The sequence below is a fragment of the Lycorma delicatula genome, chromosome 6 (assembly GCF_047948215.1).
Source record: "Lycorma delicatula isolate Av1 chromosome 6, ASM4794821v1, whole genome shotgun sequence".
Classification (NCBI taxonomy): Eukaryota; Metazoa; Arthropoda; class Insecta; order Hemiptera; family Fulgoridae; genus Lycorma; species Lycorma delicatula.
In genome coordinates, this window is record NC_134460.1 from 106,323,573 (window position 1) to 106,345,459 (window position 21,887).

General features: G+C 30.8%; 1 protein-coding gene across 3 annotated transcripts in view; it reads right to left on the reverse strand.

Moving 5' to 3' along the window:
- The window catches only part of Helz (Helicase with zinc finger), a 118,278-nt gene extending 103,969 nt beyond the window's left edge, over window positions 1-14,309 (reverse strand). For all 3 annotated transcript variants that reach the window (XM_075368284.1, XM_075368285.1, XM_075368283.1), the window contains exons 1-2: window positions 13,296-14,309; window positions 5,239-5,369 (exon numbers count right to left, since the gene is read on the reverse strand). In XM_075368284.1, coding sequence (XP_075224399.1) covers window positions 5,239-5,369; window positions 13,296-14,019 — 855 coding nt within the window. In that variant the 5' untranslated portion in view covers window positions 14,020-14,309. The remainder of the gene's footprint in view (window positions 1-5,238; window positions 5,370-13,295) is intronic.
- Between the last annotated feature and the right edge of the window lie 7,578 nt (window positions 14,310-21,887).

Below are 21,887 nucleotides of genomic sequence, written 5' to 3' on the forward strand. Positions count from 1 at the left end.
CTACAAATTTTCAAATTTTTTTAAACTCAGTTTGTAGTTACAAACTGAGTATAAAAAATTTTGAAATTCAAACACAACTACTGCAACCCAATAAAACTAATCCAACTTCTTAGGACTAATATATTCTATAATAATAGAGTAAGAGTGTATATAAAGTAAACGTATATTTCGTTGGGGGTTATAACAAAAAGAACTTTACTGCAACAGTCCAAGAGAAACCACTGTGTTGAGTGTAGATATTTCTTGAGATAATTTGTTGGTTATGTTGTAGCCTAAACCTGTCATAGTTGTAAATTCCATTGGTGATAACTTTCTCAAAATCTTTTTGTCACTGGTACCCACACTGTCAGATTTTTAAATCTTGAATGATGTTTGAGGACCATGTGGATGGTAGAAATGAATCATGAAGTCACTGTTTTCCAAATTCAATCTTTAACTTCACCAATTCGCCAGTTATGGTCATAAACACACACTACAATGTCATTTGTTTTGAAATACCAGGTTTCAAAATATGGTACAACAGAAATAAAATACATCAACAGAAAATATGGTACATCAAGGTAAGTATTACTTTTTTGATTTTGTGGAATGAACTTGTGATATGTTCTAGTTTCTGGAACCTTTTGACAGGTTTTAAATCTTTGACTCAATTTTGCTTCATTTGATTCTACTTCATCTAAAGGTACTAATACATAGACAATCCCTTTAATTTCTTAAGAACAAAATTTAAACATTTCTTCTCAAGTTATCTAGTCTGAATATGACCAGACTTCACAAACTTGTCATAGAAACAGCCCTTTTCATAGTTCCTCCAGTACCACACAGACATTCATTCCATGAGATGTAGCGAAAAAATTCCATTCTGCTTAAAGACCAAAATCACTTTAGTGATTGCAGAAATTCATAAAGTTTTTTTTTTTTTGTTTTATACTGACTGCCAGCTCCAACACTAAAATAAATAATTTTTTTAACTTTAGGAGCAGTTTTCTGACATCTCCAGTCAAAAGTTTTTAAAACGGCGCACAGCCGCAGTACTATGGTCTAAGCAGTCACTTACAATACAAAGGCTTGGGTGACACATTTCACCATCATTTAAGTAATAATACACAAAAGGGTGCAAGCAAGGTAACTTGGGGATTACTCCAATGATAGCTCTGGATTTAGTTTTGAACGACAAAGGTGAAATTCTCAGCAAAGTCGCCCACAGCTATGCCGACTTCTTCAGTAGCCATTGAATCTTTCAGTTCTTTTAAGTACTTTTGACTAACATTTACAGATAATAGCTTCTTTATTAGAACTTCAAAAAAGGTAAAATTTCAGCTATCAAGTTAGCTGTATCAGTGCTAACCCATTGTTTAAATGATATTTCATCTGGTAGTCTTTTAGTTTATTTTGGAGCATTTTTAACAGCTCTGGTCCTGGACATGATTTGCATTCATCAAACATAAAAACTTCTTTTTCAGTACTACAGACTGTAAAATACAGTACATCTTCACAGTTTAAATTTATTTTCAAGCCTTCAGTCATAAGTTTCACAATCTGGTGATATTTACATGTGCATACATTATGTGTACCCGCAGCTCCTGGCAACACAGACCATTTAGGTCTCAAAGCACAAAATGAAGAGTGCCCAATTATGCACTGCGGAAATTGCTGTTTGAATTGTACAAATAACTCATTTAGTGTTAATAAAAGCAATCCTCTTTTGTTTATACTTTTTATTACCAATAGAAATACAATCTTTCTTTTCTGGACAGACCCTGCTATTCTCATCTTCTTGATAGAATTCCATCACTGCATTAACAACCTCCCGATTGCCCGAAACGATTGCCCGCTTTTTTGGTCAAATCAGGAAGAATTTGCCGAGATTTCACTAGATCCCTTGTAAGTCGTACCAAATAATCAGTTATGTTAAACTCATCACAAATTTTTTTTCCTTGACCAAGACTTCAGTAGCAAACTACGAGGATAAATCAAATTTAAACAGGATTTTATTTTTAAAAAAAATTTATTTATTGAAAAATAAAAGGCAAATATAATTTATTTTTCTACATAGTTTCCTGCTTTAGAAATACATTTTTCCCAGTGAGAAGGAAGGTTTTTTAATGCAGTATCGTAGAATAAAGCTGGTTGCATCAGAAGCCAATTGAACACAAATTCCTCCATGCCCTCATCATCTTTAAATCGTTGCCCTCCTAGAGCTCCTTTAGAGCCAAAACAAATGAAAATCACAGGGCGATATGTCTGGGCTACAAGGGGGATAATTTACCAGTGCATTTCATCTAGCTTTGAAACCATTAGAGCTGCAGTATGGGGCCTGACGTTGTCATGGAGGAGGATGGCCTCTCTTCAGAGAGGCCATCCTCAGTTGGTCTTGTCTTTTGTGGTGATATGCAGCCCTCACCTCGTTCAATACCTTGCAATAGTAAGCAGCATTGTGTGCATCGCTCATAAAAAAAAAAACAATGAGCAAAATGCCTCGCCAATCAAAAGAATGAACCTTGCCAGCTGATAGTAGAGTCTTGGCTTTCATTGGGGCTGCCTCTCCTTTCCTCCGCCGCTCCATACTAGCTTGTTTCAACTAGGGAGAGTAGTGGTGGACCCATGTTTCATCGTACGTGGTGATCCGACTCAAAAATGCATCATCTTCTTTCGCAAACCTTGCTGTAAGCCTCGGACAGACCTCCAAACATATGAACTTCTGATCTGCAGTCAAAAGGCGAGGGACCCATCTGGCACACACTTTATGGAACTGTAGGTCACTTGCGATGATCACTTGACAGCTCCCATAACTTATTCCGATCTGTTCTGCAATTGCAGATACTCTCACCCGTCGGACGTCTTTAAGAATGTCTTGAACCACATGAATGTTTTCGTCTTAATGCTGGTCCGAGGACCGTGACCGTGTTCCTGATTATCCACTCGTTCTCATCCTTCCTTGAACTCTTTATGCCAGGCAAACACACGAGTCCTTAACAATGTTTGGTCCCCGAACTGTGCAGTCAATCTCCGGAAAATTTCTGTCGATTCAACTCCTTCTCAAACAATAAATTTTACAATTACGTGTTGCATAGTGGAGGGGTGCACCTGTTGCCCCGACATCATGATCATTACTGACGAACTGGTTGGGAGTGTGTAATGGCCAGCTCTCCCCACTCCTAACAACCCCACCCAAGCATACTAGAAGCATGGGCCCAGTCCTACCAACCGTAGATGCTCAAGAATAAAAATCCTGTTTATATTTGATTTATCTCCGTATTTTTGTTTTTTCTTCTTTACTACTACTTAAGACACATTTTTCTTTAACTTTTCTATTAATTAATCATATTCACAACCAGTACAGTTGTACGGGAAGTACAACTTCAATTAACTTTTCGTCAAATGATTCCTTTAGTTTTCTTTTGACCACATCTAAAATTTTTAGAGTTTTTTTTTGCAAAGCAGGAACCCGCTGAAACATATTTGGCTTTATTATTTTTGTGATGGGGGAAATATCAAATTCATGAGAAATTTCATTTATTTTATTTCATTTAAAGGGGCTCTCTTCAAAAATCCTACTGAATCATTCTTAGCAAAGTCATTATCATGTCTTGGGTGATTCTCCGCAGTAGTAAATATTTTTTTGTAGCATGAAGGGCAAAGGGATTTTCCCAGGATCAAGTCAACTTCAAATTGCTTTGGCCTTTCAAGATAGTCAAGATGAATTTCTCTTAAACATTTTTTTACCGGCTGTGTATGTTGCTGTACTGGTACAGGATTACAGCAGACTTTTCCGAAGATATGGTTGTAATCTTCTACACATTTACTTTTATGGTATTGACAAATTGAAGTGGTGTTTTGATCAACTCTCAACTTGATCAATATCTGTTCATTTGGAGGTAGGCCACTACCTTGAAAAACCTGTTTAGAAAATGGAGAGTAATATTTTTTGACAACTTCATTAACAAAAACATCAACAGAACACTTCATTATACATTTTTATTGACATAATAATAATAAAAAACAGAACTCTAAACAAAAAACTTCATTTCAGTTATTACAAAACAAAGCACTAGCACGACTTAAACACAACCACTCATCAGCACAAGTACTGAACAAATGAGCTACAATAGTACTCCTGTAGATAGACTTGTTTCTCTCATGTTGTAATGTGTCAGACATGACCCTGAACTTATTATCTTATTATACATAAACAGTCAAACCTCTACAAAACAGAACCTCCAAAAAAATTGAAACCTCCCTCCTCAAAACATATAGACCGCAGTTCAAAGGATGTGGCATACAGTTAAGTGGCAATTACATCATAAGCATAGTAGTGTGTTTTCTCCTGACATCAGGTACCCATGAGTATCTCTGGTAGGTCCTATTCACAATCAGCAGAGGGCCAATTCCCCACAATGAATTTTTCTGCAGAAGTAGTGTCCCGTGGCATCACAGTATCTTTAATGTCCTGGAGTTTATTATCTACTGTAGCAGTCCTGTAAGTCACCTTGCCAATTTGCTCAAATAGTGTGTTTTATACAATTAATAAAGTCAGATGAAGTAGCACATGAATAGTGAAGGACAGCTGACTACACGTGTCTTTAGTAGCAGAATCTGCATGTTCATTACCCAGAATTTCCACATGGCTAGGGATCCAGCAAAAACTCACTAATGTGTTGCAATGGTTTAACTCAGCGACTGCATTATAGATTTCAGTGACAATGGGATAGTTAGAGTACAAATCTTCTAAACTAGGAAAGCACTGTACGAGTCGCTGCAAATAAGGATAATTCGGTATTTTGGGTTAATGATATTCAGAGCCTTATTGATAGTATACAGTTCACCAGTAAAGGAAACAACATATCAGTTGCAGCTAGGAAATATTTCCTTCTGATTTCAGATACAAGAATAAAACGAAACCATTCTGAAATTCTAAGAGCTGAAATTAAGGGGGAAATTTGGTTTAATTATGGGAGATATTTAACCTTTACAAACTAGAAAGACAACTAAAATAAGATAAAATAATGTTAAACATACTTTCATAAAAGTTACACAAATAATTTTAATCTAGCATTATACATTTTACACACTACTATAAATAATAATAAACAGGAACTATAACTAATCTAATTTGACATCAACTACGAAAATACATTTATAAAGGATTGAAATTAATATATAATTAAAAAAAGGTTAAAAAGTATGACAGTTTTCATTAAGTACATCGTTAAAATTAAAAATTTAAATACTACTGACCGTTTGGTGAGTCTCTGATTGACAATGAGATCGTAATTCATTACGATCTGAAAAATTCAAACAGCAATACGAACAAACATATCCTGAAGCCTCAACTGATTTATCACTTTCATGTATTTTCATAGTGCCAACTGAAAAACAGTAAACAAATTTCAAACTGATAATGAACTAAAAAACATTTTAACCAACAACAAAGAATAAAGTTAAAATTTTTAAAGTAAAACGTTACTTATATCTCCCTTCTAACAAACCAAAAATTACTGCTGTAAATTTAAGACTATTAAAAACTGATTTTTTTCACATCACATTTGAAATTTAGGTTAAAAGATCTCAGGTTTTTAAAAAAGAAAAAATAAACATAACACAACCACAAACAAAGAGAAACGTTAACACCAACATTTAAAATGTTATCAATCTCAGTTTTAAAACAAAAAATAATTTTAATTATAAAATAATTAAAATACCAGATCTTATCTCTTTTTAATATTTAATAATTTTTTTTTTACGTTCCAAAGGTTTTTGTTGAGAGCCATGACAAAATTTCAACAAACCAGTCATAGTCACAGAAAATTTAACATGTTCTTATTTTATAAAATTTTCAGTTAAAATTTTACTCTCACAATAATGGTTCCACAACAAAATGGAATACCCAACGAAGCACAATACTGAAAAAACTAAGGATATTAAGAATAAAAACCAAAATTAATAAACTTCCCTTATATAAATTCCTCTCCAAATTTCCTAACATACGTTTTAAAACACGACTGGAGAAGCAGTTGTCTATGCACAATGAAAAAATTTGGTGTGGATACTACACGATTTCCTTCTACATCTATTAAATTACATGTACACAATTTTTTTTTAAAATGACAAGTACATAAAATTTTATTTCATTAATAACTTCTGATATTTTTTATTTTTTTTTATTGTTATTGAATTATTATTTATTGTAATTTTTTTTTACAATCAGATGTTAATAATTATTAAATTTAAATTTAAAAAAAGTTAAAAAAAGAGATGAAGTTATATTTGAACCAATGTGCCTTCTTGTAAGATCCAAATATTTCATTAACTAAAATTTTATTTGGTTATAACTCTGAAACCAATGAAAATAGTACACTTATGTTTGGGCTTTTTTTTGGACACTTTTGGTTCAGTCGATTCCAAACAAATGGGAAGTTGCACAACTAGATGTTACAACAGTACTAAATCCAAAATTTCAACACCCTACAATCCTATGACATTTTTGAGTTATGCGAGAAAGATACGTATACACGTATGTACGTAAAGACGTCACGCCGAAACCAGGCAAAATGGATTCAAGGATGGTCAAAATGGATATTTCCGTTGAAATCTGAAAACCGATCACAATATTTACTTTAAAAAAAAAGTAGTTTAATAAACAATCCAAGAATTTGTTAAGGAAATAAATTCATTTAACAAAACATGAAAGGTGTACATATACTACACCTATAAATCGTATAGGAATATATGCTGGCCTCCGCGGCGCGAGTGGTAGCGTCTCTGCCTTTCACCCGGCGGTCCCGGGTTCGAGTCCCAGTCAGGCATGGCATTTTTACACCTGCTACACATTCATCTCAGCCACTGAGGCAATATTTAACTGTGGACCCGGAGGTTATAAAAAAAAGTACGTGTGTGTGTGTGTGTGTGTGTATATATATATATATATATATAAAAATTAATGTTTGTTTGTTGTTTCGTATGCCTTCCCATACCATTAATCCGGTTGCGATGAAACTTTGGTGAGTGATGAATTGTACGCAAGCCCGCGAAGGTTTCTGAATTAGTTTGGACCCGCTAGGTAGCGCTGGGGTCGAGATATTTCAAAAAATTGTATTTATGGTCCGATTTGGCAGACAAGTATATTAATTACGTGAAAAGAAAAATTTTTTTAAAAACTAAACCCGTTAGGTGGCGCCGGTGTCGAGATATCTAGGAAACAAATATACAGAATTTCGTCTTCTATATATATAAAAATGTTCGTATGTGTGACCGCTATAAACTAAAAAACTACTGGACCAATTTACGGGGGAAAAAAGGGAGAAAGGGAAAAATGGAAAAAATAAAAAGGGAAAAGGGGTAAAGAAAAATGAAAAGGGGAAAATGAGAAAAGGTAGAAAGAAAATGAGGAAATGGCGAAAAGGGGGAAGTGGTAAGAGGAAAATAAGGGATAGAGAGAAGGAGGAAGGGGGAAAGAGGATAGAGGTTAAATTTTTTTTAACCTCCCATAATGTTCAGTTTTTTAATGTTTTATCAAACTTTCAATTGTGTTCATTTGATCTATATAAATACACTCAAATCTAGCAATAGCGAACCATCCTTGCCAGGTCTGCAAGTATATATATATATACACACACACATACATATATTAATTTATTTAAATATGAATATTTATGCCTATAAATATATATGATATAAATATATTATATTTATATAATATAGATAACTGTGTGTGCATGTGCGCACTTGTGTGTGTGTATTTTTATGTGATATTTCATGTGTTAATAATAATACACACACATATATACATATATGCACTTATATTATAAGTGTAATATATAATATTAAAGTGTAATACAATATTTTAGTGAAAGAAGAGTAAAAGTAAGCAAAGATTATATCTTGATTTCCTTAAAAATTCCTCATTATTAGTATTTTAGTCACATTTAACCAGTCATTTAAACTGCATTAATTCAGTTGCGTTAATCTCAGTCATAGAGAAAACTGAATCTTTGTTATTTGCTGTCAGAATTACCTGAGCCTTTTTGTAAAATAAGATTGTTTAATTTTTCTATAAAGATAAAATATACCCATATATTTAATCTACATCCTATTTATCCAGTAAGTTTAATACTATATAATCAGATCAGCCGGTTAACACAATCCTTTATAATATTTACTATAAAATTATTAATTGTTGAAAGGTTTATAAATTTTAATTTTTTTTCTTTTCTAGGTCTTTGGTTCATATCAACCATTCCACATAATATTTGTCACTGTGTTTTCAATGGTTAATTTCATTATAAATCGAATAACTGTTTAAATAAAAATAAATTGACCTAGTTTATTTTTACTTCAGACAAAAAAATCTGATAATATGTTAAAGATTATTAACATACAATTGTTAAAATAAGCTGTCAATAAATTTTTTAACGGAAAACTAGTCATTAATTTAAATAAAATTATTATTAAAATAAAATTCATATAATATTAATTTAATTTAATTATATTACTTATAAACTAAAATATAAACTTATTTAAAACTAAAAATGACAAGTTTTCTTGTTAACACCACTGATAATGAGCTACAAAACCAACCAAATTAAAGAATATGTTCACTAGTTACAACTTTAATCCTTGATTTATACTTTTTAGCAAACAGCATTCAAACAAAGAAAAAATCTGAAACCTGTTCATAAAGAGAGCATAAAAAAACAAAAACCATAGATTTTACAGATTCATTTTTCTTCTCAATTGTCTCATACCTGCAACTACATAAGGAAAGGAAATGTAACAAATCATTTCTTCATAAAAAGACAAATAGAAACAATAATTTTTTAAATCATGAGTGTTTAGTTTTTCAATTATGGTAAAAAAAATTCAATTTAACATTGTTTTATGACTATATCAGTTAGGCAATTTTTGGCAAAATCAACTTGTACTGACAGGCAAAAATTCAAGTTAAGATAGAAAAAGCAAAATATCATTGAAAATCATATGCAAAATATGATCAAAATAAAAATAAACAGATAGTAAATACAACCAGGTATTTAAAAATTGAATTTTACATATTTTATAAAATTTATTACAAACTAATTATTTAGTGCTGAACTTGCAGGTGTTTTCCAACTGGTTAAAAATTTCAAGATAGTATGATAATAATTTAATTTAATTTATAAATTAAATTTAGGTTATAAGATGACCTGAACTGGTTATAATTGACTATATATTTCATGAAAGAACAACAAAAATGATTAAGTGGCATCTATCTTTGGAAAAAGATACCAGCCAAGCAGTTAACAGAGCTTCTGAGAATTCTTAATAATAAATTTATCTAACTAGATAACTTTGTAATGATTATTAAACCAGTTTAAAAGAAAAACTTTTAAAAAAATTCTACACTAAAATACAAACACCATCAAATATTAAAAACACCAAAAATTTACATTTATTCCAATTCTTTAATGTCTACTTTTAGTTGTTAGCAACAAATAAAAAATAGTCAACAATCTACTATTGATCCTTATTTTAACACAAAATGTTAAAAAAAAAAAAAAAAAGAATTTAAAAAGCCTTCTAAAGACATTCTTTTTTTTAGTTTTTGGTGCAGATTTCTTTCATATAAAAAGAAGTTTACTTTATTTTGTATCTTTAGTTTTATAATTATTTTGATAGGCCAATAGAAATAATTTGTAAAAAGAAAAAAATCATTTGTTAGAAATGCAATGAGAAGAAAACTTAGTCTTGACAAAAAAAAATGCTGAGAAATGACATGAAGTGGCTACCATACCAAGGATCTTTGAAAAATAGAAATTCTTGTAGTTCATATTATTTTGAAATTGAAGAATCAGTATTGTTTATTTTAGCTGAATTTTTCTTACTTCTTTAATTTTTCCTTAAAATATTTTAATGACATCAGGCAGTATAACATTATTAAGAGCAACATTTAAGTACTACCACCAGAGGCACTTCCTCTACAAAATTAAAAAATAATCATGGAAATCACTGACATTTGATGAAGAGAAAGTCTTTTAAAAAATACTTACTGTTTGAATTAATAACCTAGTCTTTTTATTGCAGTAGAATAAACAAAAGTGATGAAAGATTATTTTTTAAGCGGTGCTTCCTAGATGGAACATATTATTTTGGTAAATGAAATCTGAATAAAGGAACGTAAAAAATAAGATTGTCCGTTTTGAACATTCAATAAATTAATATGGGCTATTATTTGTATACATAATTTATTTTTACCAAAAAATTTATATTACTCATAAATTGGCTTACAGTGAACCTGACAAATTGTTTTAGTTATAGAATTCGAGCTTAATTTAATCATAATTACACAGCCAAAACTTCTGAAGAATGAATTTATGTGAAAAAAATGGTTTGTTCAAATTTAAAGAAGTTCAGGCATTCTTCCAATATAACTGTAGGCTACTATTATACAGATGTTTGAATATTCACATCCAAATATCTGGTCTATCTCCAATTTAATTTAGTCTACCACCCTATTAACATAGAAAATTTATTTCTTAAAGCGGTTGCCTTTTGAAGTAATTTGGACCCATGAATATTTCATACTAACCCTAGTGTACCATTTTTGAGTTGTATCTATAAAAGAGGCATACTCTATATGTATAAACCTACATACAATGTAAATTTCTCAAGCACAAACCTCTAAATATAATGTAGATTTCTAAAGAAATTTGGGAAAGAAAAAGTTATCTGATGTTTGAATAAAATAGGTTGGTTATGACTGTCAAAAAATTCTAAAAGATGTTTATCCTTATTTGTGATATTATTTATCCAGAATGTCAGAACAGTCCAAGAAAATTACTTCAGTAGCTAATGGCAAACACAAAGTAAACAAGTTTAACCTACAGCTCTGTTTCCACCTCTTGGCTTTTGTTTCATTTTATATTGAAATAGATTTTAATTTTAGAACTAAAATTACTACTATACTTCACTATAAAAATTAAACATCTAATTTAATAAATTTGGTGTGCCCAATTTTATTATACAATTAATGAACATGTACTGATTATTATATAAAACCAAAATTATTAAAACAAAGAAACTTATGTACAATAAGTAATTTCAAAAATAAGTTGGGCTGATTACAAATTAGATTGATAATTTTTTTTAAGTTCCAAAAATTATATGGGAGATAAGGTAATGGTTCCAGTACTTCAGTTTTAAATTCAATGTTAATTTTCCCTACTTTTTAACAAATCCAATGATGTAAGACATCCTTCAGAAAGATTTTTCTACTATTCTAAAACAATGTTTCAACAGGTGAAACTTTATGACATGAATTAATTCACCACAGAAGCTTGTACATGGGAAAGTGAAAATGGAGATTTGTATAACATGAAATTTGTATATAACGGTATTACACTGAAGCTATAAATAAACAAAAATGATAGGGTAACCTGAACTAGCTTAGCTGTTCACTCATTATTTTAGCTATTTATACAGTACTATGATGGAAATAAAAAAATTAACAAGTTCAAAATCTTCATTGGATAAATGGTAACACAAACTTACAAGTTGTTCAACATTGTTGACATGCTGATTCAATTTCAGTAAAAACATGTTCTGATTTAAAGTAATTAATAAAGAAAAAGTAACTGCTCAATCACATGGGTATCTCTTAAAATTCTGGTTTAAGTTACAACTAATTTTCATATTCTTACAACCCAATTTTGTGGCTGATTCTACATAATTTACAATAATGTATCTACTAATCAGAATAAAATGTTATTGATCACAAAATTAGTAATAAATGTGCTCTACTTACTTTTTCTGTGTCTGAAATGAATTCTCTATTTCCAGCTTAATGAACAAAATTAAGATAAAAGTTGTTTATAATAGTTGTATGCTAGTTCAGTTTCTCAATTCTTTTTTCCTCAAATTCCCTTAAAATGGGGATTATAACATTGTCTATGACAAACTATATACAAGGCAAAATTAGTACTGAGCAATATAGTTTTTATCTCAATCAGAGTTAGTCCTACATCTGTCTCTTTTCCCTTCCCTTTCCTTTATTCACTTTCCTGGTATGGATAAAATGGGAACTGAGTCAGCCACTTCAACTATGGCACCATAACTGACACCTCTATAATCCAAAAAGGTAGCTTTTTAGCAGCTTAGTAAGATACTGGGGATCAGTGTGGGGTAGCAACTGCCCATGGAACTAATTTCCTACCTTGAAATTGCAAAAAAAAACAAACTAGTGGCTGATTTAAACCAAGTATGTAAAGTCATGTTGCTTTTTTAATTTTACTAACTATACATAATAAGCAACTGAGAAATTTTAAATAAATAGAGTGCATTTTTATTTGCTAATGGCAAATAAAAAAATACTCTGAAATGCACCAATGCATTACTTTACCCAATTTATAAAATCCACGTCCTGGAAAAAAGTCATCTAATATCTGGAGGCAAATTTATACACAGAGCAAATGGGAAACACTCATGGTAGCAAGATTAAAAATTATAATTCAATTTAGAGTATGCCAAACTGTGATCTGTTGAATAAAATATCATTAAAACACCTAGGAATCTAATGATTTCCCAGATTACAGCACATAATGATGTAAAAATCTAAGGCATCATAGTACAACGATGTTGGAATGTTTTATCTGTTGCCTACAGAACACACTGTGTAATTTAATTTATTAACAAGAATACTTCTGAACCGAATAAAAATTAAGTAAAAGGAGATAAATTGTTTCTTACAGTTTTTTTGTTTATTCTCATTCTGTTCTGTTCTTTATGTCACTGGAAGCTGCCCTTGTGAAAATTGGGTACTTATGTATTAACGCCACCAGAGTTACAGCTTTATTTAAAAACAAAGTAGTCAATCATATTTCGGTGGAAAATGGGCCGATATAGAGTTTAACATAGATTCAAAACAGTCTCTTTGTTTATTTTATAAACATAATTTAACCAAACGAGCAAGCGAAGGTTAAGTTTGGTTAAATTATATTTATAAAATAAATAAATATAAATAACCATTTGTTAAAATTAATAGACTCAACAAAATAAATACTCAATTTTAAATAAAGCTGTAGCTGCAGTGGCGTTAATACATAAGCACCGAAAATTGTTTACTGCAACAATAATCACAATCACAACATATAAACTATTTTAAGTTATTTGTTATATATGTCACCTACTAATGAATTAATTATTCAATTAAACTTTTGTCAGTTCAAGGGAGTTCAAAAGAACTGTGACAATACATGTTTGTTGTCAAAGAATGACAATTTTATACATATTAATGCAATGCAAATCAATAACAAATAGCATACCTTGTTCTATTGTTTGCTGGATATAATTGACATTGAATCCATCAGCTGGATTTAATTGTGGAGGTGGTGGAGGTGGAGCAATCATGTTAATGTGATTAAAAGTGATTGGGAGCTGCACCAAATCAGGAATATGTTTGTTCATTGGACCATTATGAATTTCTATTTCATTTACTTCTTCTATCAATTCAACTGGATGCTTCCTATTTCTCCTAGCTCGTTCATCTCCAATCCAAGAGTCCAACCTATATTCTGATGACAAAATGTCTTCATCTATTCTCGGAGGCATTATATTTTTCTGATTCTTTTGTCCATTTGCCATTTGCAAAACTAAACGTACACGTTCCAACATTTTAACAGCTTCTGGATTGTTGCTTGTAACACCACCACTTGCAGCAATCCATTCTGCAGCTGCTGCTTCAGCTTCTGCAAACCTATGAAGAGTAAACAATGCATGAACTAAACGTCTGCGAGCTCTAACACCACAGTTACTACTGTTATCAGCACCATTTAACAATTTAATTACACGTCTACAATCTAACACGACTGCTTCATGTTTGCCAAGTTCTAAACAACATTCAGAACGCCCTAATAGGTAGCTAACGATTCTTTCTTTGGGTAAACTTTTAGATATTGCAAAACTTAAAAGTTGATCAAACAGGCCTAAGGCTGCAACCCATTCTCTATGTCGTAAAAGCTCCTGTGCTTGTAATTCTACTTCGTTCATGGCTTTTAAAAATAATGAATCAATTATAGTTCATTCCCTCCAAGCATGAATAATCATACAATGAAGAGCTACTTAGCCTACTTGGATCACATTTACCACAATAATCTAACTTAATAATAAACACTGATAGCGACATATAACGTTACTTTGAAAACAGAAACATTGGAATGCGACTTGAAACTATTGTAACACTTAAACGGACACAGGAAAGTCTTCATTTTACACTTTTCCACGACTACAAGCTACCAAAACTACAACTGGCAGCCATCTTGTGTACTGGAAGGTTTGATTAATCAAGGTAACATCATAAGTTCCACAAGTTTCTTGAAAAAAAATGAGGAAATCTAGTTGACATACTAACTCGTGAATAAAACTACAATTCATTCTTATTGAGATAAACAGTTATTTCATGAAACATCAATGAAGTACATTATATTTCAAAAGAATCGAATTATTTAATTTTTTGATGCTGTAATAAAGCTACTATAAATACGTTTTTAATTCCCGTAATGGGGAATTGTCATTATTGCTGTTTTCGTTATAGCAAAATTTTATAAAATAGAATCATATACGACATAACACACTGACAGCTGAAATATAGAGTGCTATTACCCGCCACTTTTAAAAGGTCGCAAAACAGCTCGATCGTGCAACTCATTCAATTTTATTACAACAGAATCGCAAAATCAGTTTACTTAAAGTTTTGCAAAAAATCACCAATTTAATTTAAGTAATTATCCCGCATAATTAATAGGAATAAAATTAATTAAAATGATGTGCAAATTAAGTTGATTTTTTTATTCTATGTTAATCAGCATTGGGATCATCCAAAGAAGATTATTTTAAATTTTGGACATTCAAATAATCACCCCTCTTTTGGTCATTGAATCAAAATGTCTTTAAAAAAATATTTGTTTTAATTTAAACTCAGTAGCAAAATCAACTATAACATAAAAATTTTTATTCCTGACCAATGTTTTTATCAATCATATCTCATCTTACTACCTATGCTCAAATAAGTGCTTGCTTATACTCGTATCACTCATATAAATAAAACAAGACAAAAATAATAGGAGTTGTGTTTAGTCATCCTTGCTATAAACCCTAACCAATAACAAAAGTTGATGGTATCTTACTTAGCTTCTGAAATCATTAGGCTTATTTAAATTGATAAATTAAAACGCATTTCTATATTGGAAAGTTTTAAAAAAGGTACTGCCACTGCTCAGTAGGAGGTAGGTTTGTCCACAGGTGATGAAGGGAAAGCTTGTTGTGTCCTTGAAACATCCTGAAAAGATCACCATGATATTTTGTCAGTAAATAGAGTGACATCCTGGTGAGTGAAGACATGTTTTCGATTCTCAGCAGATTATTGATTACAAAATGGATCAAGTTTTTTGTCAAATTTTGTTGGAAAATTATCTTCGGAGATTTATGACTTTTCTTGAAAATTGATTTTGGGGATAAATGTGTTTAGCTGTTCAAATGTTTTTATCTGGTTCAACAGATTCAAAGATGGGCGCGAATCAGTCGAAGATGAACCCTCCCCCCGATTTGGCCAGACTTCCACATCAAAAACCAACAAAGATATTGTGAAAGTTCATGATTTAGTGCACTCTAACCATAGACTTACAATTAGGTAGATGGCTGATGTACTAAATTTAAGTTTCAGTCAAATTTAACTAAAGATTTAAATATGCATCGAGTACCACAAAATTCATTCTGAAATTTTTTCACACCAGCAGAAACAACACAGACTTAACAGTGTCTCAAAAGAATTCATTAATTGCACCTACACTGACCCAGACAATTAAATTTTGTAATTGCAGGTGACGAATCATGGGTTTGTGGGTATGACCCAAAAACAAAGGCACAATCATCACAGTGGAAAGGTTCAAGTTTCGCCAAGACTGAAAAAAGCTCAAAAAAGACAGTTGAATGTGAAGACAATGATTGTGGTTCTCTTTAATTGTAGGTGTATTGTACATCACAAATTTGTCCCTATAGGTACAGACAGTCAACCAATAATGCGTACAGTCAATGTGTACTTCAGCATTTGGTGAAAGTCTATCAAAGAAAAGGCCTGAACTCTGGCAAGACAAGAGTTCTGCATTTGGTCCTCCACCCAAATGCAGAATTTTTCTGATTTAGCTCCTGCCAACTTCTACTTGTTAACAAAATTGAAATTTTTGTTTAAAGGGAAAATGATTAGAACTCAATTTGAAGACATTCAGGCAAATATGAAGAGTTCTTAACAACCTTAAAAAAGAAAATTTCCAGTAATGCTTCCAAAAGTAAAAACATTATTGAAAGTCTGTGTTCAGTAGAAAGGACCTACCTTGAAAGAGATCTATCACAATAGCCTATAAGTACTGCTACTTTGCAATTACAAGCTCAATCACACCTCATATATCAAGAAATATTTCATCGCATTTATCCCCTTTTCGGTTTGTTTTCATGTATAACAGAATACATTAATTTAGTATATAATACAATATTAATCATATGCATAAATCCTCTTCTACATAGATAACAGCAATAATAATTTGCTTAACTACATAATAGAACTTAAAGTTAAGATATAATGATATTAAAAACACAAACCTCACTTGTAGATTACATATTAATTGTTCTTCCACAGAATCTTTTAGTGCTAATTATATAGATCCTTCTTCAGAAGAGTTACTAATAGCAGCACTTTTATTATAGGCACCTGTCTTTAAAAAAGTATTTAGTACCTTTTTTTTCTAAGTAGTCAAATAATATATTTGATCTAAGTTGTTTGTTTATAATGGTTTTTATCAAAATTTTTGTGATTTAAGTATCATACAATTAAATTTTGTTGAGAGAGATCCTGATTATAAGAATCAGTATACAAAATACTAAGATCTCAACACATTAAATTTGACAAAAACAATATTGTAAACAAATACAACATACTGTATATATTATTCAATTACATACTAAATAAGTTTTCTTATTATATTAAGATGTGTATAATTAATTCCACAATGACTTACTTAAGAACTGCATAATTAGCACACAATTTCTTATGAAGAAAAACTTCCATTAATTTGAAAGTAACTTGTTTATAATGTTTGTAATTTTAAAATAATGGGTTTTAGATTATATAGAGAATACAGTTCAGTTTAGAACACCATAATGAATATCATGTTGTTAAACAAAAAGGTTTGAAGCAGGAATAGAATGTTAAAAAGTTTGGCTAAAACATCAATAATGCAATTTCCTTTTTTTTTTTCTTCAGTCATTTGACTGGTTTGATGCAGCTCTCCAAGAATCCCTATCTAGTGCAAGTCGTTCAATTTCAGTATACCCTCTACATCCCTAACAATTTGTTTTACATATTCCAAACGTGGCCTGCCTACACAATTTTTTCCTTCTACCTGTCCTTCCAATATTAAAGTGACTATTCCAGGATGCCTTAGTATGTGGCCTATAAGTCTGTCTCTTCTTTTAACTATATTTTTCCAAATGCATCTTTCTTCATCTATTTGCCGCAATACCTCTTCATTTGTCACTTTATCCACCCATCTGATTTTTAACATTCTCCTATAGCACCACATTTCAAAAGCTTCTAATCTTTTCTTCTCAGATACTCCGATTGTCCAAGTTTCACTTCCATATAAAGCGACACTCCAAACATACACTTTCAAAAATCTTTTCCTGACATTTAAATTAATTTTTGATGTAAACAAATTATATTTCTTACTGAAGGCTCGTTTTGCTTGTGCTATTCGGCATTTTATATCGCTCCTGCTTCGTCCATCTTTAGTAATTTTACTTCCCAAATAACAAAATTCTTCTACCTCCATAATCTTTTCTCCTCCTATTTTCACATTCAGTGGTCCATTTTTATTATTTCTACTACATTTCATTACTTTTGTTTTGTTCTTCTTTATTTTCATGCGATAGTTCTTGCGTAGGACTTCATCAATGCCGTTCATTGTTTCTTCTAAATCCTTTTTACTCTCGGCTAGAATTACTATATCATCAGCAAATCGTAGCATCTTTATCTTTTCACCTTGTACTGTTACTCCGAATCTAAATTGTTCTTTAACATCATTAACTACTAGTTCCATGTAAAGATTAAAAAGTAACAAAGTTAGGGAACATCCTTGTCGGACTCCCTTTCTTATGTTCTTCGATTATTACTGTTGCTGTTTGGTTCCTGTACATGTTCTTCTATCTCTGCATTTGAACCCTAATTTTTTAAAAATGATGAACATTTTATTCCAGTCTACGTTATCGAATGCCTTTTCTAGGTCTATAAACGCCATGTATGTTGGTTTGTTTTTCTTTAATCTTCCTTCTACTATTAATCTGAGGCCTAAAATTGCTTCCCTTGTCCCTATACTTTTCCTGAAACCAAATTGGTCTTCTCCTAACACTTCTTCCACTCTCCTCTCAATTCTTCTGTAGAATTCTAGTTAAGATTTTTGATGCATCACTAGTTAAACTAATTGTTCTGTATTCTTCACATTTATCTGCCCCTGCTTTCTTTGGTATCATGACTATAACACTTTTTTTGAAGTCTGACGGAAATTCCCCTTTTTCATAAATATTACACACCAGTTTGAATAATCTATCAATCGCTTCCTCACCTGCATTGCGCAGTAATTCTACAGGTATTCCGTCTATTCCAGGAGCCTTTCTGCCATTTAAATCTTTTAATGCTCTCTTAAATTCAGATCTCAGTATTGTTTCTCCCATTTCATCCTCCTCAACTTCCTCTATAGCACCATTTTCTAATTCATTTCCTCCGTATATTTCTTCAATATATTCCACCCATCTATCGACTTTACCTTTCGTATTATATATTGGTGTACCATCTTTGTTTAACACATTATTAGATTTTAATTTATGTACCCCAAAATTTTCCTTAACTTTCCTGTATGCTCAGTCTATTTTACCAATTTTCATTTCTCTTTCCACTTCTGAACACTTTTCTTTAATCCACTCTTCTTTCGCCAGTTTGCACTTCCTGTTTATAGCATTTCTTAATTTCCGATAGTTCCTTTTACTTTCTTCATCACTAGCATTCTTATATTTTCTACGTTCATCCATCAGCTGCAATATATCGTCTGAAACCCAAGGTTTTCTACCAGTTCTCTTTATTCTGCCTAAGTTTGCTTCTGCTTATTTAAGAATTTCCTTTTTAACATTCTCCCATTCTTCTTCTACATTTTCTACCTTATCGTTTTTACTCAGACCTCTTGCGATGTCCTCCTCAAAAATCTTCTTTACCTCCTCTTCCTCAAGCTTCTCTAAATTCCACCGATTCATCTGACACCTTTTCTTCAGGTTTTTAAACCCCAATCTACATTTCATTATCACCAAATTATGGTCGCTATCAATGTCTGATCCAGGGTAAGTTTTGCAGTCAACGAGTTGATTTCTAAATCTTTGCTTAACCATGATATAATCTATCTGATACCTTGCAGTATCACCTGGCTTTTTCCAAGTATGATCTGAGTATCGCCTCGCTTTTTCTTCTATTATGATTTTTAAATTGGGTGTTGGCAAATTATACTTCGTGCAAAACTCTATAAGTTGGTCCCCTCTTTTATTCCTTTTGCCCAGCCCGTATTCACCCACTATATTTCCTTCCTTGCCTTTTCCAATGCTTGCATTCCAATCTCCAACTATTATTAAATTTCATCTCCTTTTACGTGTTTAATTGCTTCATCAATCTCTTCGTATACGGACTCTACCTCATCATCATCATGGGCGCTTGTAGGCATATAGACGTTAACAATCGTTGTCGGTTTAGGTTTTGATTTTATCCTTATTACAATGATTCTATCGCTATGCGTTTTGAAATACTCTACTCTCTTCCCTATCTTCTTGTTCATTATGAAACCTACTCCTGCCTGCCCATTATTTGAAGCTGAGTTAATTATTCTAAATTTGCAATTTCCATAGCATGGAAAATTTCATGTTGTTAATATTAAGTAGCTGATGACAAGTGTAGTTAGTGCAATTTGAAAATGACAAAAGAATAAATACAAAAAAGAAAGCAGTTAAAAAGTATTTAATGTAAGGATACAGGAATAAATATTTGTACTGTTGAACATGTTTTATTAATTTACTTATTTATATTACAATAACAAAGTTTATTAGGAGTGAAGGAAATACATACAGAGGTATATTTATAATTTACAATACTGTAATATATATATATATATATATATATATATTGATAATAAATTTTTGCATAATTTACAGGCTTATAAATTTAGTAATAATATATATTAAGTTATATCATAAGACTAACTTACTACTACTAAACTTATATAAATAATCTGACTGATTGACTGGCTAATTATTTTATTGACAAAGGAAGATATTTCTGTTACATCAATAATAATATTTACATTTTTAAATATAACCTTTGGCAAATATTTAGCTTATATCACAAATGAATTAATAACATAAAAAAAAAAATACTTTTTACTTTCTTTTCCCCCAGGAAAAAATAACATTTTAATTTTTCACTAGATCACAATATTAATTGAAAATATTTGGTACTAGTTTAAAAAATAAACCTAATACTGAAGAATTTTCTTTTTTTATAAAAAAAAATCCTCTTCAACATTTATAGAAATATAATTTTATAAAATAAAAGCAAGATAATTATTTAAATAAAAACAAGAAATCTGTATTATTTTCATACAAAAAGCAACTCTTTATATTAAAAAATAAAAGCTATTAAAAATAAAGATGGCTACTTTGGGGGACAATATTTGGAAAACAATTTCTGCATTAAAAAGAGAAAAAATGTAATATTGTACAATAAAATTTTAATTTTTGACTCACTGGCATAATGGTTTCAAACTTATTTAAACAATTTACTTTACACTTACAACGAAATTCAGTTTGTACAGAAAAAACAATGACAATTAAAAGAACTGTATGAAATTTTTTTTTCTCGGCAGATCTCTGTTAAAATCTAGTGACTTAATTTGAAAGTAAAAGCTTTGTTTCCAAACCTATGACCCACCTTCATTTATAAGTTCTTCCCTTAGGAAAATCAGTGTATCAAATTCTTTTATTCTAATAAGTTCTCAGGTATTCCTTTCACTAACAAATATCACTTTTCAATTATTGTCAACCAATTACAATTGTTTATTTTACTTTCTTGCTAAAAACAGTTTTTAGTAAAATGTTATTTCACAATGGATTAACCCAGCCAATTCATTTTCCTATATGCAGTCATCTCCATAATTAGGATCTCCATCGTTTGAAATGCCTCTTCATCACTGTTTTCTTTTCAGACTAATCCTTTTATTCTTCTTTATATCTAAATATTATACAGCAAAAAATCAGTAACAGAAATCAAGTTGAAACTAGGCAAAAAAATACAATGAAATAGAATTATGAAGGTGTTCATAAATAACTAACGTACAGAAAAGGAACAATATTGTATACTCACAGAAATGATGAAGGAATATGACACCACAATATGTAAAATTAAGTTACTGGGCAGTTGTACAATTTATAAAAGTAATTTAAAATTCAATAAAAGTAAAAGTAAGTATTGCACACCATACTGCAAATAAAACAAATGGTTACCACTAACACTGAAGTTCTTTAAATATATGTTTATGCAAAAGTCACCAACATACAATCTCTCAACTTAACATGAAGGAGTCCATATTATACTATACAAGGTTGGGGGAATGTTACTACTGAAAACTTAAATGCAGCTTTAAAGTCTGCAACCTCTTCTAGTATGAAATGTTTCTGGTGAAAATAAAACATAGTTTTAAAGTGGGACCTGAGTAAACAATATAATTTAAACAAAATATTTCAAACAATATAGTTTCAGAAATGAAATAAAGAATTCT